This window comes from Thamnophis elegans, chromosome 8 (assembly GCF_009769535.1).
Source record: "Thamnophis elegans isolate rThaEle1 chromosome 8, rThaEle1.pri, whole genome shotgun sequence".
Taxonomy (NCBI): Eukaryota; Metazoa; Chordata; class Lepidosauria; order Squamata; family Colubridae; genus Thamnophis; species Thamnophis elegans.
The window spans coordinates 53057769-53084627 of record NC_045548.1 but is presented as its reverse complement, the minus strand read 5'-3'; the positions used below and the strand labels follow the sequence as shown (position 1 = coordinate 53084627).

Sequence of the window (26859 nt, the reverse complement as noted above, 5' to 3'; positions counted from 1 at the left end):
TCACTGTTACGCCACCCTGTCAGACTAGGTCAAGCCCAACCTCTGCTGACTTCATGGATGAACACCTAATTTTCTTGGCAACAAACAAGTATTGCTGCTATTGCCTGCTTCTTAGGGCTGAAAGTGTCTAGCCCAAGATCACACAGCTAGCTTGAAGCCTAAGCCATTAACTTGAACACAGCGTCTGCTGGTTTCTAGTCAGGTGCCTTACCCACTACACCAAACTGGCTCTCATGACTCTCAAGTCATAACTCAGCCCAACACCCTACTTTTCCAGAACCAGATACATGTAGTCCTCGAGTTACGACCACAACTGAGCCCAACATTTATGTTGCTAAGTGAAACATTGAGTTTTGCCCCGTTACACCTTTTCTTGCCACATTTGTTAAATGAATCATTGCATTTGTTAAATTAGTAACGTGGTTAAGTGAATCTGGATCCCCCATTGTCTTTGTCAGTCTCAGAAGGCGATCACATGACCCCAGGACACTGTAATCATCATAAATGTGAGCCAGTCTGAATTTTGAAAATGTGCACCATGGGGATGGTGCAATGGTGCCAAGTGGGGGGGGGGGGAACGGTTATGTCATTTTTTTTAGTGCTGTTGTAACTTTGAAGGGGCACTAAACGTTGGAAGTCGAGGGCTACTTGTACTACAATTCCCTGACAGTCGACTGCTGTACAGGTGGATCAAATAAGACACTGAGCTTCTTGATCAGAAAAATCGATGGTTCGAATCCCTAGTACAGATCTCCTGCATGAGCAGGGGGTTGGACTAGATAACCTCCAAGGTCCCTTCCAGCTGTTACTGATCTACGGGACGGACAACAGGTAACCGCGGAAAATGGTCTCAGCAGCCGGGGCAACCGCTGAGAAGGAGTCGCGGGAGAGCCGCTTCCCCAGTCAGCGCCGCTACCTAGAGCAGCCTTTGCCTCTCGCGGGCAGCCAAGAGAGGCGGGCCGTTTCCGCCTAACGGGGGAGGCGTCTCTCCGCCACCGAAGAGCAGCGGAGGCGGCACTTGATATACTTGACTCAGAAGGTACCGAAGCAGTAACCGCTACGGTTGGGAGCGTGGCGGCTGTGGGGGACGGGAAGGGACGGAGAATGAACCTTTCTCGCTTTAGCCTGACAGACTCGCGAACGCGCGCGCACGCGCGGCGCCTGACAAGCCCGAAAGGACCGCCATCATAATCATAGCTCGAGGAAGAGAGGGGGTGGGCCATTCCCTTGGTCAAACTTCGTACTTCCTGTCTGATTGGTAGGGGAAGAAGCTCTTAGGTCGTTATTGGTTAGAACTTGCTGCCCATCTAAACAGGGTCTCGGCTCATACGTTTTCTTCGGCGCGGGGTGTTGTCTAGAAAGCGATAGAGCCGCCATATTGATTTCGGGCAATATCACTTGGGCAATGGGGTGGAAAGAGGAAGAACGGGCAAGGGAGGGTGTAAACTCTCCTCCACTGATTTAAATCTTTGCAACTCATCGTTCAGCTTTATGTCTCTCACAAAGGGAAAAGAAATACATTTTTTTCCCAAGTGGGCCTCGCGGCGGGGGAGGAGGCAAGTTCTGTCCTTCTGCCATCCCTCTGATTTTTAGGACGTTATTTTTCTTGCCAATCTCGCTTAGTTGGAAGGGATCGCATTCCTAAAGTCAGATTGCTTGGGGAAATTTTGCTTTGTTCGTCCGCAGTTTTTAGAAATCGCTAGCCAGGCATGTTAGTTCCAACTTTGCATCCGCTGATGGAGTGGGAAAGTAATCCTGATTATATCTAGTGGCCAAAGTAGATAGCGCTACATGGTAAGAAGTGACTGAAATTGGGAAAATACAACTCGGAGTTTTTCAAACTTGGCCAATTTTAAGTTGTGTGGACTTCCAACTTCCAGAATTCCCCAACCAGCAACTTGCTTACCAGGAAATTCGGGGAGTTAAAGTCCACAGATCTTGAAGATGCCAAATTTGAAAAATAGCGATATAATTCATGAGATGTTATTTACCCATTTACTTCCTGCTTTCAGCCTGATTTGAGAAAGGCTGGCAAAAGCTTCCCACCTTGGATACTCCAAATGTGCAAACATTTCTCTTGAATACATTGGATAGGAATCACAGAAGGTATAGTTCCCAAAACAACTGGAAACCAAAATTAGGCTATAGATAGGAATTATCCAATTGACTTGTCCCCCTCCCCCCCTTAACAGCTCTAAAGTTTGTTCCACATCTAACCTCTTAAACCTGAGTTTGATAGCAGGAAGAGGTGAATTTCTTTTTGTGTTGATGACCTTGGGTTTATAACTAGGAGTAAATAAAATATTATTGGTGTCCATGTAAATATGAATGCTTTTGGCCAGGATATGAGTTTGTGAGACTATTTCCCTTGTTTTCAGTCACAGAGATAATGGCTCAAACAGTGAAGATCATATATGTTAAAATGTTTTCTCATTACCTCCCTTTCCCATCAAATTGCACACTTTGTTATTTGTTACTATATAAATCCACTGGGACTGATGCGGGACATGGGTCTCCCAGCTTGCTTGTTTCACTGATGTTTCACTGATGTTACCCAAACTAGGTAACATCAGTGCTAGAGTATGTTTGTGGAGTTCTAGAATGGTAACATTAAATTTAATTGGACCTTGAAAGTATAGGTCCAAGATATTTTGCTGTCTATGCCAGCAACAGATAATCTTGTAAATCATTAGTCAGGCTTTGACCCCAAAGTGGATGGGATGTCACATTTTTATTTGTGAGCCATGATATTCTGACAAATCAGAGGTATAAGGAATTATACATCATCCTAAATTATTAACCTCAATAGTTGGAGTTCTACAGGGTGTTAAATCAAGAATGAAGAACAAATGAATTTCTATATAGCTTTATTTGTTGTATGAATATAACTCTTTTTCTGTCTATTACTTATGCAGTCACCTGTCAGGAGGAAAAAAATCACTTTTTAAAGAGCACTTGGAACCAGACCAAGGGTCATGTGAAATTAGTCTAAGAGCTGTATATTATCTCCTGTTCTAGATCATCTTCCTGAAGATACTTTTCAGTGGTGCTCTTGCAGCTCCAGTAAGTATTTTCCTTAAAATATTCTATATACTTATGGATTTTGGGTGATCCATCAAGGGGTTTTTGTTTTTTTGTTTTGGCAGTGGAGGTATTGTGCTAGGCAATTTTGGGGCTGAGGAACGAGCAAGTTCACATTTTAACCTTTATACTATATCTTGCAATATATTCACGAGTATGAGAAGTAGTGTCACTAAACTCCCTTTCATACTAAGAAAATTGTGCCTATAAATAGCTGATATACTACCGAATCCAAGCTTGTGTTGGCAACTGTTCTGCTATCTAAATGTATGCAAGCATATAAAAAGTCAGCCTGGTGGCAAATTGTAGAGGGAACTGCTGTTGCTCGGTGCAATCTGGGAACACTGGAAGCCAATGAGAAATAAAATTTTAAAATCAAAGTAGAAGAAGGAGGCTCAATATTGTTACTCTGAATTTATATATGCCAAGCTAAAAGGATCATATTGTGATATGAGACCCTAAACAGGAAAATAATGAATTTAAACATGAGCAGTGCCTTAGGAGTGCAGAGCTAATGGAATTTGGGCTTTTAAAATAGAACAAGACCTCTAAGCATGTGTTTATTCAGTACAAATATTCAACTGCCCAAGCAAGTTTTGTCTGTACTTTTTAGAAACATAGGTCAGGGGTTTCAAAATTCATGAGTTCACACTAGAGACCGGGATAGAATGAAGGAATTTCCAAACCCAGCTGGTGATTTAAACCTGTAACTATCCTTTTTCAAAACTTGGGCATGTAAATGCCACATGCACGTATCATATTTGTTTGCTTTTACTAATATTTCATACTTTATCTGTCTGACATATGCTTATATAACACACTTGGCAGATATTATTGTTGGCTGAGCTTCTTTGGTTAGGTTTGTTTCTTTGTTCCTGTCTATTTAGAATACTTCTGTACTTTAGTGGAACTTCGAGAAAAGCAGAAGACCTGGGTCAGTACCTTCACACATGAAAAATTTAAAATAAAGAGCATGGCAAACTTGGAATGAAAACGTATAGAGGAATTAATATTTCTTATGCTAAGTGTCCATTGAACTTTTTAATTTTAAATGTATTAATGAGTTTTTGTTAAGATTACTTGGAGTTAATATTTATTGAGGAAAAATTGTCCTAAATCCACAAATTCAGTTAGATACAAAAATCTTTAAGAATGTACATTGTGAAAATTTCCCAATACTTGTTTTTTTAAAAACAAAATATTCTGTTTTTTATTTTATTACTCCATTTAGTAAAAAATGAAAGAAAGAGCAATGAAAATACACTAAGAAGAATATACTATGTATAAAATTAATGAAAATGAACTAAAAAGAGAAAAAAACTGAATTGATAACCGTTAGTGTATTACAAATACTGTATTATTGCTTATTCTTTTCTGTTTGTAATAAGAATGCCCCAAGAGTCTAATAACAGGTTCAGTTTACAAATATTTCATGCTGTCTTTGGCTGGGTCTTGTTTCTTTTTCCAGCGCAGATGATCTTGACAAACTGTAAATTGAAGCCAGAGCTGCAACAATTTTTCAACACATTAGCAGCAAATTTAGTGCTTATGATGAAGAGATAGCAATCACATTAGGTTCAACAGCGGTGAGAGAGATGGCGTGAACTGTAGAAGTTCTGCAGAAATCTTTATCAGCTTGTTTCAGCTCCATGTGGTACCATTTGCCATTTCACTTCTCAAGCAAAACATGCCAGCTTGTACGTTAGCTTTGTGACATACACTAAGAAAAATCAATCATTAACTTTTACAGTTCTAGCTTCAGCAGGTTATGAATATTGAACTGTGTATAGTCTGTAGTTTATTGTGACTCTCTTGTCCTGAGACCTAAGGCTAGGATCCTTGGGGTTTTTTTCAGGATGAAGTTTGCCTTTAGTCTTGGAATGCCTGCACTTCCAAAAATAGGAAAAAGGAAACTAGGTTTGATTTTGTGCCGTTTGATTAAAGTTAAATGTAGAAACTACTTTTCTTCAGGCATTTCGTTCATAATTTACTGCTTCAGTTTATATGGTAGCTTTTGGAAGTCTCAGTGGGCTGTATCCAAGGCTTTTAAAAGGGCTGAATGCAACCTTGGAGACTTGGATCGTGCATCATTGCATGTTTTGAGTGCTTTAATTCTGTCTTTTTTTATAAAATACATGAATGACCTGGTCCTATTTATTGGATCATCTATGCTTTAAAATACTCAAAGTGAGCTGTTTCCCATGTAAACAGGTCCAGAAGTGAAAATGTATGTTGCTGTCTAAACAGGCTAGATATTTACATTTTAGAATTAGCAGGCAGCTTAAGCAATATTGCCAGTTACTATTTGAAAGGCCAGAGCTATATGTGGTCCCAAAGCAGACATAGAATTAGTGTACTGAAGCCTAATGTACTTGATGGTTAGACGTAGCCATCATCAATATCAAATGGACTTTTCTGGTACCTTGTTCAATAAATAATAGATAAGACAAAATAAAATTAGACATCACATTACCAAAGTGGGAGTTATATATTACATATGGAAATAAATGAGCTGTAGTCCACTTCGGTTCAGTGAGGCTACCCAGGAGCTAGAAAATAATGTCTACAGAAAAATTTCAATCTTAACAAGAATCTTAATCTTGCAGTATTATGTAGTGATTTGATGTAGATAACATTTAATCTACTTATTTGCTTAATGGAACACTTCCCCCTTTCAGCCTGGTTAATAACTTTCTCAGTAGTACTGATAAAAATCACCTCTCCCTTCAGGTTAGGACTTTGATTGTGGATTTTTGCTGTTACAGATATTTCAGCCTCATATTGAATGTCAGAAAAGATCCACTGCACTGTAGAAAAAGGATGACAATTTTGGCCCAGGTGGCTATGGGTTTTAGGATCTTTCTCCACAATTACAGACTATCCACTCAAACCTGAATCTGCAAAACCTAAAGTTGTTAGGTTGAATTTTTCTGTTCCTATCACTAGGGTCTCTCCTCTCTGTTTGGTTCATCTGACCCCCACCCCTCCCCAAATGTATGGGGTAAAACAAAACTAACCTATTTTACATGCATTGAAGTTACCTGTCAGGAGTCCAAGTAACACCCATAATGAAAGAAGACTCCGAGACTTGAGTTTCCTCAAAGTTCCATTTTATTAGAGATGTCATATTGGCACATGTGGGAAAACTTGAATCTGAAAATTTCCACCCAAATGAAAGTTCAAGTCCCTGCCCAGCACCACATGACCCAATCAGGCACCGTCCCAACTAGAGATGCCTCCCAGTCATACCACTCCAGGTCCAGGGCAAGACGTCTTTGATGCTCTTAGAAAGGAATGTTATTTTGACTATATCTATCACATTCCATATAATTCCCCCTCCCAATTTCCCACAGCATTAAATGTGGCAGGTATGATGGCCCAATGCAAAACATGACTTCAAGGCCTGACATTACCATTGGACCATGTTAGAATAAGAGGAAAACTAGCATTATTGGAACATTAGAACAGCTAAGGATGGCTTATGTCACTTTCTAAGGGTCTAGGGACAAATGTGGGAAACATAATGGAGATCAGGTAGGAAAAGAGGAGGTTGCTAGTGCATGTTTGTGTCTTGGTGAGAACATGCCCATGCATGGAAAATTGTTTGATGGACTTCTAAGGAAGCCCAAGTTTCCTTTGAAAATTGCTAGCTATGCTGCATCCATTCTTAAAGCTAAACTATGGCATTCAGAATTTTGATCTTTCTGGACTTCAGATTCATGCTTCCCAGTGGTGGGATTCAATTTTTTTACTACCCGTTCTGTGGGTGTGGCTTGGTGGGCATGGCAGGAGAAGGTTACTGTAATATCTCCATTCCCACCCCACTCCAGGGGAAGGTTACTGCAAAATCCCCATTTCCTCCTGATCAGCTGGGACTCTGGAGGCAGAGAATAGATGGGGGCTGGCCCAGTCAGAGGTGGTATTTACTCGTTCTCCGAACTATTCAAAATTTCCACTACCAGTTCTCCAGAACCTCTGAATACCACCTCTGATGCTTCCCCATTTCTTTTTTCGTTGGTTGCCCAAAGTCTGAATGTTAAAGTTCAGGCCGAAGAAACATTTTATGCAATAGTATATATTAGTACTTTTACAATATTCTTGCAACATAGAAATTGCTATTTTCCTTTCTAAATACTCTCCTCCCCGCTTCCTATGGAACTTTCATGTCTGTTTCAACACCAAGGAATAAGCGTAATCTGCTCTTTGTTTCCTATCTCATTTTTACTTTGCAAAAGGGGCTTTTCTGTTGCCATGAAACATGTATTCTATGGGCTTGCAGGCAATATATTGTTTGACTTTCATATTTAAGAGCTTTGTTGCTGTTTATCAGTCTGCTTTGTATATTGCCAGGTTTGGCAGATCACAGTTTTAGCAATAAGGCTGTGGTGCCTAGAGTAAAGGGCAACTGTTGTTTTCCGTAGTATTGTGATGTTTTGGAATAAGAGATAATCCTCTAAAATAAAGCACATCTGGCAACCCAGTCTGTTGTCTGCAATGAATCCATCAGCTCTGAGTTGGACAGTTGCCATTGAACAGTTGTGAACTGAAAAACTGTTCTGTGAACTGACATATGGCCACACCTGAGCTTTACTGCACATACTGTATATACAGCTTTCACATCAGAATGAATTCTCCCAAACAATGCACAGTCTTCCATAGTATGGCATGTGCTCTTCCTCCCTTGCTTAAGCTTTTTGAACTGTAGAAAGCTCAACAAAAGGAAACGCATTTTCTCTTTCTACATAAATAAAATAAATTCTGCTTCAATTCAAGCACAGCTCATGTAGAGTTTTTTTGGGCAACAAAAAATGTTTTGCTATTGCTCTTCATGGATTTTTTAACAAAAGCTTCTGAATCTAGCTTGTCATACCAGAGCATCCCTTCTGAGTATGGAGTAGATCAGGTCTTTCTTAATTTCTGAATCCAGATAAGATCACATAGCAAAAGAAATTAAATTATTAAATGAAATTAATTATCTTTGAATTCCAAGCACTCTTTTGGACTGGAGCATATTCTCCTTCCTGAATTTTTGTTGAAGTAACGCTCTCTCAGGTTCTGCTAAGATCCAATGGAAGGGCAGAAAAATCTGTCTCCCTTCTCAGGACAATCACTGAATATATCACTGAAGAAATATAAGCCTGCTTAGAATAGATAAAAGATTGAGAACTCAAAGATCATCATTTTTTTTAAATGTTCTGAATAATTATAACATGTTCTTATAAATCCTTACAAAATGTTCATGCCATAATCCATATCTAAATTTGGCCATTTTGGAGGCCGATATAGAATGCAGCTTTTTAAAAGCCAGTCATGTCCTTTTAGGTAGAATTGTATTTGTTGGTCAAATAATGTTTACTTTCCTCTGTATCCTATTGGGTTGCTCTTATTCTGCTTTGGAAGAGAAGACTTGAAGAAAATAAGTGGGATGGAAGAAGGAAGAGAGTGAAGCGAAGATATGTACAAAGAGTCAGATTGCATAATTTTAAATGTAGTAACATTATTACTACAGAGCAGAGGTGGCGCAGTAGATAGAGTGCAGTACTGCAGGCTACTTCAGCTGACTGTTATCTGCAGTTCGGCGGTTTAAATCTCACCAGGCTCAAGGTTGCCTCAGCCTTCCATCCTTCCGAGGTGGGTAAAATGAGCACCCAGACTGTTGGGGGCAATATGCTGACTCTGTAAACCGCTTAGAGAGGGCTGAAAGCCCCATGAAGCGGCATATAAGTCTAACTGCTATTGCTATTGCTGCTATTGTAACAACTCTGCCTTAGAAAATTGAATGATCTTTGGATCCAGGTGGTCTTTGATATTCTTTATCACGAGGGTAGAAGAATTCCAATTACCTCTGGAAGCTCTTACTTTTGTATATAGAGAATGCCACATTTCCTAACAGTGACAGGTGTCTTAGCTTTGCCATTTTAGCTTTTAATAATAACTCCACATGTTATTTTCTTTATTTGTGTTCAGGCTGCTTACATAATATGATCACCGTACTGGATCTGTTGTCACCTGGAATTTTTCCAGATCCGACTCGACATCCAAGTAGAGAACAGAACAGGCTAGACTCGTGATGGCATGTGGAGCCATTTCTGAGGGCACACGAGGTGTTGCCCTGTCAGCTCCAGCATGCATCTGGTTTGTGCGTTGGGCTGTTTTTCACTCTCCGGAGGCTTCAGTCCGTTCCCAAACTTCCCTAGAAAGCCTGGGAAGGGCGAAAAGCAGACCCACTGGATCCACTGGACGTCGGGAAACGGGCCATTTCCGGCTTCCGGAAGGCCTCCGGGGGGCATGGGAGGCTATTTTTGCCTTCCCCGGGCTCCAAGAAAGCTGTGCGTGCATGCACGAGGCAACAGGGGAGGGTCATGTGTGCATGTGCAGGGGCACAGTGCAGGGAAAGGCATTAAATTATGGGGGCACATGAGCATGCACGTGCTTTTGGCACCCGAGCGAAAAAGGTTTGCTATCACTGTGCTAGACTGTATTGCCTACAGGACTAGCCAATTACATTCAGACCTCTTATAATTGCTTCACCCAAAAGAATTGTCCCAAAGTTAAGGATATCCAAGCTACTCAACTATTTTATATTTGGACCACTTCACAGGCAGCAAAAGAAAGTCAGTGATGGCAGAGCTGCTTTTCCTCTCCTAACAAGCACTGGTAACTCTGAGGAAGAACAGTTGCCTCCATGCCTTTGTTAATGAACTTTCTGTATGGTTGGCAGGATGCTGAATTGAATAGAGCATTGATCTGATCAGGTTGGATTCATGAACGTGGAGGACAGTACATTAAGTCCACATCACCTATCACCTTAATTTTAAGTGCTTGAAATAACACATCTGCCTCCAAAGATTTTTGAAATATTGGTGACAAAGCTCTTCCAATGTGTAATGGTGTGTGAGAATAACCTTGGAAAACAGGAAGAGGAGGAGACGCAGCCTAGGTTATGGTAAGACAAGAGATTTCTCAGGCCTGTAGAAGAAATGGGGAGCACGGGAAGCATCTCAGAAGGGACCCTCCCTAGTTCTCTGGAAGGCAAGGGTGAGAAACAAGAGAAGTGATTTGAAATTTGCAAGCTATGTAACCTTACAATAAAAGTAGTGTTAGATTCATGGTTTTGGTTTCTTGTCTGGACTACCTTGAAGGGCTAAACACAGTGAGACCTCAAAGCTAGCTTGGTATCAGGCTTTGGGTCAATAGATTTAAATCAAAATCCATTAGTTTCCCCAGGATCAAATCATACCAAATCTACTCTCAAGATACATGAAGTGAAAGGAATGGGATAACAAGGACTTCTCCAACGGAACTTGCATTGGCATCCTTCAGTCTCAAAAGGCTATGGTATCGTGCTCTGGAAAGAGGTAAAGCTGAAGTATCGTCTCCAGAGCACGAGGCCTGGTAGATTAATATGGAGGATAGACTGCTACCCAAGCAGCAGATTCCCCCCTCTCCATGTCCCTTAAATAGTCCAATGGAACGGCAGAACCGATACGATTGGTTCCAGCTGCATCACAGGAGTTACCAGTATGTGGTTGTACACAGTTACGAACTTCTTCTGGGACTTCTGGGATTTTGCCTTGAGGTTGACTCCTGAAGCCTTTTCCAGTAATGGATATAGCCATGAGGCAGTGGAGGTTTGTAATCAGAGTTTCCCTTCTCCTAGAAGATGGTTCTGCTGCTTTATCTGCCATTGGGGCGTAAAGCCCTCTTCCGCCTTCAAAACTTTTGATCGGCTTCTCCTGTAACCCTGGAAAGGGGCCCTTATGAGGTGCTACCAGCTGGGCCAGCTGGACCAAGGTTTTTTAAGGAGGTGTTACTCTTCCATCACTCACCTTTTGTCCTGGCTTGTGACAGGCAGAGCCTGGCTTCCCAAACGTTGGGCCCAGGATGGCGGGTTTCCAACTGAACTACTTCCCTTTTAAAACCAAAATGAAATGAAGTCCTAAAATGAAAGGATCAAGACTTTTAAAAATTTATTAATGGCTTTCTTCAGAACTAACAAGAAGGTCCATAGTTTTATGGTAATTGCTTATTTTACTAGTGTTTTTAGGAAACTGCTTTCAGAATGCTTATTAGCTTGAGAACTGACCCCTTATATCAGGGTTAGATTTTCTAGAAATCAACGTAAAACAGTCACATCATCCCAATATGCTGATATTCACTCAATTCTTGTCACTCTTCTTATTCCCCCAGTACCCTGACTGCCTTGAATACAAGAATTGGGAAATTCAGTAGTGGCATTTTGCTCTACATAGAATATCATTCACATATTTAATTAAAGTTGAAAATTCATGGAAGGATTTCAGAATATGGCAGCAAGAGAAGCCTCCTTCCCTTACAGGCACAATTATATCCTCAGATGTTAGTGTAATTATTGATGTAAGTCTTCCTAAGCATATTTGCAGGCATAGCAAGCCTTTGGAAGAACACTTACTTTTTTATGTAGCAGATGTTGAAAACTATAGTACTACATTGCAAAAGAGAAGAGGACAGCTGAATAACATTTATGACACATATTTCTAGTGAGTGGAAAGTATTCGTGTTGTTGATGTGCAAGTTCTATGTATAATTACACACATATGCAAGCACACATGTTTATTCAGTTATTTTCATTTCCATTAATACATTTTATTATTTATGGGTAATAGTGTGATCTAGATTGGTCATTCTGGGAACAGATGGTACCATTTCCATTGATGGAAAACACTAGGATTCAATAGAGGCTTTCCACTGGAATCAGGCTAAGTAATATCATTTTCCTTGCCACTCCTGTTGCTCTGGAGAATCCCTGGTCTGGATGAAGTTTTCCACAGAGCATATTGCGACAAAGGAGGATTAAAATTGTCTCCATCAGATCTGGCTCACACTTCCCTTATTTTGAACTTACTAGTTTGTAGTTCTGTTTTCTGTAACTGTTGCCTCCTTTGTGAATGATTAATTTGTCTGAATGACAGCTCGCAGGAATTTCCTAGAATTTTTGGATTTATTTTGGTCTAGAAGTTCATAGCTTCGCAGCTATGAACTTTCCAGCTATGGTTAAATCTGTCCATGTATTATGAGATGGAATTTTCCTTGGGTCATCTGACTGTTACTTGTGTTCAAGTATGTGCCCCACCAGTCTTCTGTCTAGGTTAGGTTTAGGTTTATTGGATTTATATGCCGCTCTTCTCCCAAGGACTCAAGGCGGTGTACAGCATAAAAGAAAACACATATTACAAAAATTAAAAGGGACATTAAATAAAGTACCCAAAAAACCCCAATTGATATTTACAATAAAAATTTAAAAATTAAATTAAAATTAACAACTAAATTAATCCTATATTTTATTCTATTAGGCCAGGTCGGCTTGCAGAAAAAGCCAACTTTTTAGGGTGCGTCGGAAGGACCGGAGGTCAGGGATTATGCAAAGCTCTGGGGGCAGCTAATTCCAGAGGGAAGGCGCTCCCACAGAGAAGGTTCTCCCCGGGGGGGTCGCTAGCCAACACTGTCTGGCCAATGGCACCCTGAGGAGGCGAACTCTGTGGGATCGCAATGGACGGTGGGAGGCTACTGGTTGCAGTAGGTGGTCTCGCAGGTACCCTGGGCCTAAGCCATGGAGCGCTTTAAAGGTCATAATTAGTACCTTGAATTGCACCCGGAAGACAAAGTCTGTATCACTTACTGCATCGTCATCGTACACAAACCAATTAAAGCGCTCCAAACCAACTTAAGTAAACCAAAATACCCAGTAGTCCAAAAAGGGGGGAAAAATCTACAACATGTGTAAGCACTGTGACAATCACTATGTAGGAAGACAATGTGGTGACAGTATCTTGCACTTCTGTTAAGTACCCACAAGAATTTCTTATCGGTATGTTTTAAATTAATGAAAGTAGAAACTTGGAAGCTGTCCATGAACCACTAACCACTTGTTCTATCAGCCTATCACCCTGCATTCAAAGGTGATGGCTCAAGATGGCTCAGGGAGGGGTTCCCTATCATTAAGGCACCCTACAATGCTACAGCAGCTAAGAAACATCAGAACACTATCTCTAAATATGGAGGGCTGATTTACCTAGATTCCTAATAAGCATGAATAGACTTACTGCTATTGAATTTGTCTCTTTTGTAAGCCATCAAAGTTATTGACTACTGTAATATCTCAGGGAAATGAATTCCATGAACAAATGAGTTCTGTAAATTAATTATACGTTTCGTGCATTTCTGTAAGTTAATAAACATAGCTGATTGCCCAACCTCATCTTGAAAATCTCTAAGGAAAGACATTCCACAGCTCAACAATTATTCTGTTGCTGAATTGTGTAAAGTCAGAATTTTTTTTCTTCATTTTTCCGAACTAAATTTTGAACTTCTGTAGAAGTGGGAATAGTAGCTCGTCTATTTTCACTGTCTAAGCATGTGTTCTCTTCTTACTTCTCTCCTTCGCTTCCCTTATTTACTTTGCCACCCATTCCCACAGGCTCTAGATAGTTAACAATATACTGCAAACAAAAAATATATACCAGAAAGCCTGCAATATGTGTGTGTGTGTTTGTGTGTGTGTGTGTACACCTCACCAAGAAATATAAATGTGTCCAACTCCATATTCAAATCACAGAACAGGCTTTTGTACAGCATAGGTCTTCAGCATTTTCCTGAGGCCTCAGAAGGATGGGATGGTCTAATTTCTACAGAGAGGGAGGGCAGCTATTGGAAATACTTCTTTTTGTTGTTCTGTCATGTGGCAGCCCTGTAAGGACATGATCTATAAGAAGTTTATTGCATTTTAACTGGTTGAATGGGGACAAATGAATACAGGAAAAGTCAATTCTCAGATAATCGAGTCTGGACCATGAGAAGTCTCAAAGATAGGCATCACATCGAATTACATCTGGAAATCAACTGATTACCAATGCAGCAAAGCAGCAAAATCATTAGCTTCCTTTATTCATTTTTCCTGCGATATCTTTAGAAATTTAGAAATTCCTCCTTCCTTTCATCCACAATAAACTGTGACTATGAATGGTTTTATGGTGGAATGTAGTCTAGTCCCAAGAGAGAGGAGTTGTATTTTAGAGTGCCAAGAGATAGCAAAGTTTAGATAGTTTGGTTGGGAGAAAATGGGCTAAGACAGCACCTCCTTAGCAATTCTCAAAGTGTATTTTTAATAATACAAGCATAGATTTCTGTCTACAGATGAAGAACAATTAAGGAAACTGCTTGGAAATAACTCCACATGTCATTTTTGGGTTTTGGTGCCTGACAGGACTAAAACCTAATTCTCTCTGTTGTCATTCCAACATCTTAACCTCCGCACTACAGTGGCTCTCAAAATGTAGAAAATTGAACACTTACAGTAATTAAACACAGTATATAATATTTGTTGCTGGATCACTACTTAAAATCTTAATTCAATTTATTAGCTACGATTCTTAATTTTGTTTCTTTCTAATGAAAATTTCATTATCTTCATGATCAAAAACACATTAATATTTTATCATCTTCGGCAATTGAAGCAAAAAGCATTGAACAAGATCCACTAATTTCCTGAATTCTTCTATGCCAGTAGATATTGCTATGTATACAGAATGTCCCTTTGGATATTCTTATTATTATTAATCATTCAGTGCATAAAGAACCATAAATGAATGAAAATAGTATGTGTGATTTATAGCTTGTACATTTGCATCTTTGTGCATGTATATGTATATATGCAGCTCCCTGTGTATGCAATAAATGACTCTTGAGAAAGTGAGATTAAGAAATAGACTTCCTTAAAATGTAAAAATAATGTCTTTTATGATGAGTGAGTTCAAATATGTTGCCTAAGAGAATGTGTGTGTGTATGTGTGTTAAATTTTTAAAGGTAACCAATCTTCATCTTTGTAATGCTTAAACAGCAAGTGTGTTTCCTTTATGCATCTTTAAGGACCCTAATGTTAGACCATTCTGAGATGGAACTGATTATTCATACCCAATTGAATATAAAGAGTACACTGTGAATAGTGGCATAAATACTAGATGTATTCAGATGCTGTTGAAACCAGAACCCTTTGAATGTTCTGGTTAAATTTTGCCCCTACTTAATGTCTCAATTGACATTTCCAGGATAAATAATATACATGTACAAGAACAGGTGGAGAGGGTTCCACTTAAACCAGGTGAATGCCAAGTCCTCTTTAGTATTCTGTACATATGTAGGCTTTCCTTATACAGATATTAAGACAGAAACATTGGCAGAGGGATTACCTGAAAAACTGTGTTGGTCATGGTAACCTTTGGAATAGCATCCACCTCAAAGACCTGTGTAGGTTTCCATCTTACCAGCATTGAAGCATTCTTTAAAAAGACTTCCCCCCCAGGTTTATGGTTAAGATAGATGGAGGGGCCCTTTTGATGAACAGAACAGAATCGAACAGAACAGAACAGAATAACAGAATAAATGAACTGAAGGAGAATGTGAAAAGATGGTTTTATTCCCTTTGATGGTAATTATATAGAGTTTTGTTTTTTCTTTATGAAATTGTTGCTTTTCAAACTTTGTGACTTTGCTCAGGGCTGTCTAGAATTGGATGGTTTAGAAATTTAATAAATAATAAACAAATGAATAAAATAAAAAAGCACAAATAAAGTGTTCCGCTGGAATGTGGCTTTTGTGGAAAGATAAAGCCTATGTAGATTAAAGGTAAAGGTAAAGGTTCCCCTTGCACATATGTGCTAGTCACTCCTGACTCTAGGGGGTGGTGCTCATGTCCGTTTCAAAGCCGAAGAGCCAGCGCTGTTTGAAGAAATATCCATAGTCATGTGGCTGGCATGACTAAACACTGGAAGCGCACAAAACGCTGCTACCTTCCCACCAAAGGTGGTCCCTATTTTTCTACTTGCATTTTTACATGCTTTCGAACTGCTAGGTTTGCAGAAGCTGGGACAAGCTCACTCCATTATATGGTGCTAGGGATTCGAACCTCTGAACTGCCAACCTTCTGATCAATAAGCTCAGCATCTTAGCCACTGAGCCACTGCATCCCTATGTAGGATTAGAACTATACATTTAAAGACATACTGGAGCAATGGAATCTCAACAGTTCAGGATTTACTGTCCCAAAGGTGCTTTTCAAAAGGCAACTGGACTTTCTTTGTTTTTCCCTGAAGACGTTTCGCTTCTTATCCAAGAAGCTTCTTCAGTTCATTCTGCATTAAGGGAATGTATGACTGGTCAGAGCTCCGTATTAAATACTTGGGAGTCCTTCTCACTAGGGGACTTATCTCTGAAAACCTCAATCCAGAAGGAATATGCTTTCAAAAAGAAAAGTTCTGCCTATTTGATTTATTATGTATTTTGCATTGTTTTTAGGTAGAATGGTCATTCAATTAAGGAAATTATTTTTATTGCTGATCTGCGCCTTTAGCAGGTCATCAGTATATTCATTGATTGCACTAATAAATTGGAATATTACGTAAATCCTTAATATAGACTTTTTGAGTAGTGCAAGAAGTATGAGATAAACAACAATAAAAGTGCCATCAGGGGTATATTTAAACATGTTTCATTTAAGGATGGGATATAATTTCTGTTGATTGAAGAAGAAAATTACATGTGCATACATAATGGCTGGCTAATCCTGGATGAAAATTGAGTGGATTTTTAAGCCTTGAAACAGAATCTAACACACTTTACTTGTAGCACAGAAGTAATATAATATACTACAAAAATAAAATAAATGTGAACCAATATAGAGAAAAAAATAAAGAAAAAGAAAATAGCTACAAAAAGTATGGAGAGATTCAAAAAGAAAAAAAGAAAGATCAAGAAATAACTTCTGATCTTCTTTATAGCAGTTAAACTTATTCCTTCGCCCTATTAAAGTTACATTATAATATTGTTCTTCCCATGTTCAACCACTCAACAAATCCACAAATCACCAGTTCATTTAATAAAAATACTTATTGTTTTATCGCTGATCAAACTTGCCACTGGGTATCTTATGTAAGATTTTCTATAAATATAGAGTTCTTGTGGTATTACTCAGGTATTTATTTACAGTAAATGTTGGGTTTTTTTTAATGAAATTAAGAACAGTACAAATTTAACAAAACAAGTGGTTTACACATAAACAAGGCATTGTCGATTTCTACCAAATTCCAGCAGTAAACAATGTCTGAATATATTTTTTTCTAAATTCAGAAATAGAATTCCTTATTCTACAGTGCTATGATAAAGTTCTTTCAAATATAGATTTACAGAAAGAGCCAACTGAACTTCTATTGCATTTCTACACACACATACCGATAGTGCTTTCCCAATTAAAAAATAAAACATATTTCCCAATACGTCATTGATGAATACTTGGAATTTACGAATGATTCTAATAGTGTTAGTACAGCGGAAAATGCAGCTGTGATATGGAATAACAAATATTACATTCAGTTTTGCTACTGCTGAACATTTAAAGTTGATGGTAAAGTTCTAAGTGTTTTATAGCTTTAGCTTCACATAATACGTTGGATAGTTTATTGTTATTTAATAACTTTGGTTCTTAAGAGACTGAATTGATGCATTTATAGGTTATAAATTATAAATATAAATTCAACGTGAACACTTATTTTGGGGAAATCAAGCTTTTATCAATTTTACCATTTTTTCTTTTTCAAAGTCACTTTTTCAAATATTTGAATCAGGCTTTGAATGTAACCTCAGAGATTCCCAGAGATTTGTATGACTCCTATCCTAATGACAATTGGTTGTTTCTTGGAAAAGAATGCTTTTTATGGTCTTTCGGCTTTTTTTTAGTATAGCTACTTCTAGTCTGCTGTAATTTTTCTATATATGTTGTTTTTGTTTTTTAATTGCAAGGGAGACAAAGTTATTAAGAAATTGGGTGGCCTCAAAATGTAATTTAATGAATTAACCTCACTGCATGGAAACATTATATACATTTTGATTATTATGTGAAAATTTTCATTAAATAATTGATCTCTCTCTCTCTCTGTCTCTGTCTCTCTCTCTCTCTCTCTCTCTCTCTCTCTCTCTCTGTGTGTGTGTGTGTGTGTGTGTGTGTGTGTACCTCATTTGTTTATTGTATTGAGAAATGAGTGGTTAAAAATGTTAAGATGGAGACAACGTGCCCTAACTAAACTGAACTGAACCTAGCTGTTCTTTACAAATTAGAAAGCCAGGGTGGGAACAGCGAGATGGCACTTCTCTTTGTGACAGCATTTTGATGCAATATTTTAATGCCAAGCCAAACCCTTGTATAGGAATCACTATTTCCACTTTACGTTGCCAAAGCAAAAAATACCATTTACTTCTGCTATATTTGCCATCATTAGGGCTTTCTCGTGTTTATACAGTAAAAAAAGGGTTGAACTCATTCCTTCTTTTAAAAAAAAGGAAAGGAAAGGAAAGGAAAAGAAAAAAAGAAAGAAGCTGGGTTAATTGTATAAAGACAAGATGGTTTCTTTTGTAAAATATTTCGTGAGGTGGTATGATGATTACAACAAAATTGTTCCTCAACAGGATGAATAAATAATCAACATTCTTTTCCTTATGAATCCATATTTTAGTTAACAGGCTTACAGCAACTTGCAGGATTTCATTTTTTTTTAATCAGGGAAAGGTGATGAGCTTTGGTCCCCTGGGAATTCAATTGTGAAAACAATCTTAGTTTTGTACATGCTAATATAGATCTGTTATTCCCTTTCCACATCTATTGCAAGACATTTTAAATTGTGGCTGATCTTTTATGCAAATAGCTGTCTTATTAGACATTGTGGCTGCATGTGCTAATGTATCAGTGGGTTTCTTGGGAGTTTGCTATCTAACTATCAAAGCAGTTGAAATGAATGATGATTACTGAGCAGCTCTGAAGAACAAAGAAAAGTCACAGCAGTTTTAGAGGTATTGGCTGCTACAAAATTAGTGACAGTTTAAAGCACATAGACATCTAAGTGCTTCATCTTACTAACCCAAACTTCTTCTTCTTTAATAACAGCATTGACATTATGATCCATTGAGTATTTTACTGGAAGTTAAAACATTTTTTTCATTGCTAATGTTTTGTGGCAAATATTAAATTGCAGTAAGCATTTTTTTTTAAAAAAATTAGCTCTTTCTGATGAATGAAATAAACTATAACCTGGGTATAATACCTATTCATCTAATTGTATGTTTTTATTTCTTTTTGTTCCTCATATCTGAAATTGAAGGTAGAATAAAGAGGGGTGAAATAAAAAGAATGCATTTATGTGGTTTATTTATAGTTCCATTGTATGTGTGCGGATGGATGGATGGATGGATGGATGGATGGATAGATAGATAGATAGATAGATAGATAGATAGATAGATAGATAGATTTTGTATTTATATTGTTATCTGTAGTGTGTGTGTGTGTCTGTGTGTGTGTGTAGGTGTAGGTAGACAGACGGATGGAGAAACAGAATCAGCAGAGGAAATTATAAATGTTCCTTACAGGATTTATAAATAGTTTATGAATGATGCTCACAATTCAAAGAAAAGGGGATAAATCTATTAATATCTGTAGTGTATCTTTGAAGAATTAAAAGATAATTAGAGCTTTCACAGAAGCTATAGTGTAGTTATTTTGAAGGACTGATTCTTTAGAATAATGTTGAAATGCCTTGTTGGTGCAGGCATTCATCTGATATTCCATGGTTTAGAATTGTGAATGGCACTAAATATTACAGATCAAGTTGATTCCTCCTTGATTTGCTATTATTCTCTCTTCCTGGCTGGCAGGTGACTGGTAAAAACCTTAAAGAAGCTAACGTGTTGCTTGGGTCATTGAGAAAAAGAGGACAGAGTTGGAACTTTCAGGAATGTTAGGAAGAAATGATTGGAAAATACAAATACAGTCAGAATAAATTTCATTTTGTCAAGCTATGAAACACATGTAACTTGAAAGAAATAGTTTTCGTTTGTTTCACCACACATTCAGCGTCAATCTATGCTGTTCCTAAGGTTTTTCAAATCTATTTTAGGATTATATGGATTATTTTCTCCATAACCAAGTTCTGTCCTGTTTATATTTGTCCTGTATGTATATAATGTATTGATTGATTAGTTATGATGATGCATGAGACCTGCATTAAAAATGGCTGTGAAGTTTCTTAAGCATTTTTTAATATTTTGTTATAGAGTTCATAAATACGGAAAAATGGGTAGAAAGGATGCTGCTTCTGCAAAAATACCTATGGATCAGTACAGAAAACAAATAGGTAAAACTTTCTTGGATTTTATCTTTATCTTATCTCATCTTACATAAAGGTTTTGCATTAATACAGTTTCCTAATGAAAACGCAGTGAATATTAATATAAATTTGTTTTCTTTTTAAACAAAAATCATGGTAAAACATAATTGCTATTATGTTTCTACAGTGTTGCCTATGTGAAGTATTTGGATTGGGGTGGGTTATAAAAATGATAAATAAGAATAACTGAATGAATATAGATTGTATATATACAGCACACACGCACACACATATAGGAATTAAATATTTAATAATAATTGTAATAACAAGCCATATGAAAATGCATTTTCAGGCAATCCAGGTATTGTATGCTCAGAATAATTTTATGTAAATAAAGTGCAACTGATTCATTGTAACATATTAATTAAATTAACCCCTGATAAGGACAGTTAAGAAGCTGTTGAGGACAGCCACAAAATGGACAAGTGATTGTTTCATTGTGTCGCCAGTCTTCCAAATTCCAATATGAATTCCAAAAGAAAAGGAAAAATAAGAAAAAACAAAAGTAGCAAAAATTTAAAATGAATTTCTACTAATCAAAGAGTCAAAGTCAGAGTATATTTTATGATGCTCTTTTCTGTTTCCTCTGTATGGGCTATAAACCATTTTTTTTTTTAAAAAAAACCTCTAGAATAAAATGTTGCAGGAAAAGAAGATCACAGCATTTTTTTTTGTTCAGGAGTTTCAGCAACTACGGGATTGAATCTATAGAGTTACATCTGGCTGCTGTGTGGTTTTTCTTTGGTTTGCTGTGAATAATAGATATAAGAGAAAGTGCTCCACAGTTTGTTCCTAGATATACCTTTTCAACTGAAAAGCACAATTAAGATCTAGGAAACATGTTTCAAGTCACTGTGGAGTTTTCTGTTGTCCATTTTTAATGTCAGATTTCCTTGAAACTCTGTAAATATCGATGTGAATGTTTAAAAAGTCATAGTGACTTTTGTATCAACGTATTTATACTTCACCAAAACTGATTTTTCTTATTTGTATGTTTCTGCAATTAATATCCAATCCCACCTTTAATTTAGTGCATGTTGTTTATTATCATATTTGCATACAAAAGGTACAACAAACCAGTGAATCTGACGACTTTTTTGCTGCCTTTAAATGAGTTGTTAGGTTTTTGAACTTGAAAATAGATTTGAACTCCTTAGCCATTGCTCTTCTGATATGAAAATACTCACTTAGTCATATCAAGTTCAGATGTTCGCATTACCACCCTTTACACATTGTTCCATGTCTACTTTGGGGGAAGCAATTTCAGCAATCCATTCAAGAGTTTGCACCTCTAATTTGATGAAAATAAAATGTGTTGTTTTATCATTAAATATAATGATTTCATAAATCAGAACTGTACTCTGTGTGCATATCAGAGGTGGTATTCAGCAGGTTCTGACCAATTCTGGAGAACCGGTAGCAGAAATTTTGAGAAATTCAGAGAACCGGTAAATATCACCTCTGACTGGCCCTGCCCCCATCTATTCTCTGCCTCCTGAGTCCTAGCTGATCGGGAGGAAATGGGGACTTTGCAGCAACCTTCCCCTGGAGTGGGGAGGGAATGGAGATTTTACAGTAACCTTCCCCTGGAGTGGGGAGGGAATGGAGATTTTACAGTATCCTTCCCCTGCCACGCCCACCAAGCCATGCCTACCAAGCCACACCCACAGAACCAGTAGTAAAAAATGTTGAATCCGACCACTGGTGCATATGGTGAAGTAGACTGAGAACAACAAAAATTCAGGCAATAAAAGACTCCTACAATACACTTTTGAAACAGATGTTCATATCTACTATACGTTTCATGAATTGACATGAAATGTTGGGATACTTATCTACTTCTGTATAAAGTGAAATTTGCATTGTTGATGAAAAATAAGAGTCTCATTCCTATCTTAGACTAGAATATTTTGTTTACACTCACTGCTTGCCCTGGAGGAGCAGAGTGTCTTACTCCCCGATGCCTTGAATGCTGGAACAGCCTGGTCCAAGCACATGAAGGACCTGCCGGCAACACTAGATGCTAAGTGTCAAGGATGCTACTCTTTCAAGGCAACCGAGATAGTTGAAGAAATGCCCATTAGCCAATTACAATATGCACTAAAGATGGTTCTGGGTGACTGGTAATTTTGCAAAGCATCATAAGCTGTCAAAGTTCGCCTCCAAGGCACATCATGGCATATTTTACTGATGAAATTACCAGCAAAAATCTTGGATAAATATTTCCAACACACTATTGGCTATTAAACTCGGTGTCATGGCTTTAAAGAGAGATACTGTATATATTTGTTTATGTATCATCACCCTTACATCTTAACTCAGCAGCATTCACAAACTGAATATAGATAATTGCCTCTGTGAGCAGCTGTGGAAAAGACAACTCTGAGAACTACTACAACTGTGCAAATCATTTGAAAGAAAGGATGTGCACTATACAAGCAGATGTGTATTTAAAAAACCCTCCTTTCTTAAGATCATTAAAACAGCCATATCTTTTTCCACACTTGCACAGTTGCTTCATAATCAGTTACTGTTTGTCTGTGCATTCAGTTAATGAGTCAGTTCTACCAATTTGAATATGGCTGCTTCAATGTTTCAAAGAGATGAGCTTGTATGAGCTTCCGCATGAACACTTTGAAAAGATTTGCATAGCCTTAATGCTTGCTAAAACAGGGATTGACCCTCAAGCCCATATAATAAGTATGGACTGTTTCCTAAAAATGACAAAATAATTGTCATATAATATTGATAAGAGAATAAAAATACAACAACCTGAAAAAGGTGTGCAAGATAGCATGCTAATGATACAGATGTCTAGAAAATCCCCCTTGTAATGGAGTTTTACAATAGATGAGTTTGGACACTACTTAATAACTTTTAATAATTGAACTATTCAATGAAATGTAATTAGGGAAGAAAGTTGTAATTAATCATTGAATGAATTAATCATTATCAAAAAGTCTTCAATGGATGTCCAATTTTGCCATTAACCAATATTGTGATTTAATTACTTAGGGAAACTGATGCTTTTGTTATAGTAGACCGAGCAAAACTTTCAGAACACATACAGTAAACATTAATAGAATAATCGACACAAATTCTTAAACATATAAGTCATATTCATAATAAGAAGTTATCTCCATAAAATGTAGATTAAAAATGCTGCATATACAATACATACTGTATGCTGTAATGCAACAAATATATATTTTCAAAATGTCTTTTATTACCATATTAAAACTGAATTAAGTCTCCAATGTTCCTTTGTTCTTTGCCTTGCAAAGATCAGTGAAATAAACATTTTTTAGCACATCTAGATAATGGCTAGTTGTACCAACTGACTGTTCCTTGTCAAAAGATAAATCCAGTAATTCACATTTTAATAAACCACTTCTCTTTTTCACATCCTTGTATTAATTTCACACATACAGTTAGAGGTATATTACTTCTCATTACACAATACTGCATTGTAAGAATGTTGGGATGTATACTATTCTTTACCAAACTCAGGAAGAACTAGTCGGGATCCCTAGTGGATATGTGATTGGATCATAAATTGATTTGTTTTTGTTTCACTGCCATAGAATTGTATTCTCTAAAGTCTCCCACTGTTATCCAATGTTTTTCCTTAGCTATAAGTAGCACTGAAGGAGGAGATAAAAATTTCCAGTAAATGCCCAAATGCCATATTTAGCCTTTCATATGTGGACTGTGATAGGCATGACTAATTCTAGGGAAGTTTTCTGCAGATAAAAAAAATTAAGGTTCCTTCGAATGCCAATTAGAAGGAAGCATGGATTCCAAATATATAACAGCAAAAAAAGATTTTTGCAAAATTCTCGGCAAGTTCTTTGCTATGGTATATTACCCACTGCAACATTAGTACTTGTCACAAGATGAGTGGATCAGAATTTTTGGTTATCTCTTAATCCTGGCTTGGCATTCTCTCTTTTCAGATGACATAGGACTGGTAGCCTGTTCTTGTGTAGTATTGACAAATGTATGCTGTAAAGCCCACCTTCTTCAACATATGTGTTGCTAGAATTCTCATCATTCTGAAATGCATGGCTATACTAGTTACGTTGATCAGGAATAATAAGAGTTATTTGACAATTGGAGGAACTAAAAAGGAACCTGCTTTAAATCACGTTAGGACTCCTACAAGCCTGAATGTGTAGGTTTGTAGGTATTTGCCAATCAGTCTATTAATTGTTGATTTAGAAGTCACAGTGGAGTTTGAAAGCTTACATAAGCCGCCCGGAGTCCTTCGGGATTGGGCGGCCTATAAATTTCATAAATAAATAAATAAATAAATAAGAAGCCAAAACCCAATTGTTATCTACTTAGAATTGATTTGCAGACTATCAAAGTTTCTTTTAACTCTTTATTTAAAGACAAAAGAGTCGAGGTCTAGGAACTGTTCTTTCTTACAGCTGTTCCAGTTAAATAGGTATGTTATTTACTAGGCTGCTAGTTAAATTTTATGATATTCTGCTGCCATCTTTAAAATGATGAACGCCAGTAATTGAACGATGTTACCAAATCTAGACTGGATTTCCAGTTTAAAACAATGAAAATGTCATCCATATTGTCATCAGGAATATTTGAATAATGAGCCGAGGTGGCGCAGTGGTTAAATGCAGCACTGCAGGCTACTGCTAGATCAGCAGTTCAGCGGTTCAAATCTCACCGGCTCAGGGTTGACTCAGCCTTCCATCCTTCCGAGGTGGGTAAAATGAGGACCCGGATTGTTGGGGGCAATATGCTGACTCTCTGTAAACCGCTTAGAGAGGGCTGAAAGCCCTATGAAGCGGTATATAAGTCTACTGCTATTGCTATTGCTATTGCTATTTGTACTATACATAAAAATGATGGTGTTAACATCTCTTTTGTGAATATCTTTTGAAAGTTAATTTTTGTTTTCTGATTTTGATTTTAAAAAATGCTTTGTGCTGAATCCTTTCTATAATTACATCAAACACAGTTTGGCTTATTTCCAAGTAGATAGGGCTGCAAATATTTAAGACACTCAGACAACAAAGAGTGGCAATTGCAAGAATGATGAGTAGGATATGCTCAGCTTTTTCAAATATGCAGCACAATATCATGTGAATTACAAATAGGTAATGGAAACTTATAAAGGGACACGGTGGCTCAGGTGGCTAAGACGCTGAGCTTGTCGATTGGAAGGTTGGCAGTTCGAATCCCTAGTGCCATGTAACAGAGTGAGCTCCCGTTACTTGTACCAGCTTCTGCCAATCTAGCAGTTGGAAAGCACATAAAAAATGCGAGTAGAAAAATAGGGACCACCTTGGTGGGAAAGTAACAGTGCTCCGTGCGCCTTTGGCATTTAGTCAGGCCAGCCACATGACCACAAAGACATCTTTGGAAAGCACTGGCACTTTGGCTTTGAAACAGAGATGAGCACCGCCCCCTAGAGCTGGAAATGACTAGCACATATATGCGAGGAGAATCTTTACCTTTAATGGAAACTTGTAATGGAAACTTCTTATTCCTCATTTGTAGGCAGAGTACAGCGACAGGATAGTTTGAATTCAGCCTAAAACAGTTGACCTTGTATCTGCAGGCTTACAGTATTTACAGTATATGGAATAACTGGCATGGAATTATAAGAATCCTCTTTCTCTATGCAAACAGAATATAGAGACACTTAGGATCAGGAGAAAATCTGAAAAAAATGGGAATTTTTCATTCTTCATCTACCTTTTTCTGTTCCCAGTGGTCAAAAGTTAGGAAAAGAAAACAAGATTTGCTTGAATGAAACAATCACTGCAGATGAATTGAAACAAGAGTCACAGTATTGTGATACACATATTATTCTAGTATATTTTAAGGAGAATGAATGTTGTATTCATCATGACCAATGGTGTAGTTCAAAAGAATTCACAACAGAATGATTAATACTTTTATTTTGTTGAATTAAATAAGAAATGCATGCCAAGTGACTGTATAGTCATGATTAAATTTTGCCAAGCATCCCTTGAACTGCTACATCTATCAAAATGATATAGAAGAAATGGGCTTGTTTCCAAGCAGCGCTTTGTAACAACAAAGTGTATTTTTAACATGTCAACTACCTCTGTGTCACTGCTGTGTCTTCAGTACAGTTATGAACAATAATATATAGTTTGAATTATAAAACAAAAAACATATCCTATTGTTCTTTTGTCAATACAATGATTGATGAAACTGCTCTAATGTCATAGAACAAAGATAAATATTCCCATCAATAAGACTGTTCAGCATGAAAAAATAATTCAAAATCTATTACGAAAACAATTATTATATTCTGTCAAAGTGGATTCTACAGTCCCTGTTGTAGAAAAAGAGTCTATCCAATTGAATACATTATTTGATGAAATACTAAAAGATGTTCTTATTGAGCCAGATCCTTGATGCACCTAACGCATTATTTTCAACACTGACAGAAATCTCCAGGTTTCCAAATGAGTTTTTTTTAATTCTTGTTGGTCATATCAGAAAATGAACTTAGAATCTTCTCATGCAAAATAT

At 37.4% G+C, this 26859-nt stretch overlaps 1 protein-coding gene across 3 annotated transcripts in view; it reads left to right on the top strand.

Annotated features, from left to right (window-relative positions):
• Window positions 1-932: 932 nt before the first annotated feature.
• TRIQK (triple QxxK/R motif containing) overlaps window positions 933-26859 on the top strand; it is a 48645-nt gene continuing 22718 nt past the window's right edge. Inside the window, exons 1-3 of one of the 3 annotated variants that reach the window (XM_032223038.1) lie at window positions 933-1039; window positions 2916-3063; window positions 20213-20292. In XM_032223038.1, the coding sequence (XP_032078929.1) occupies window positions 20232-20292 (61 nt within the window). In that variant the 5' untranslated portion in view covers window positions 933-1039; window positions 2916-3063; window positions 20213-20231. The other 2 variants (XM_032223039.1, XM_032223040.1) reach the window with 2 other exon arrangements.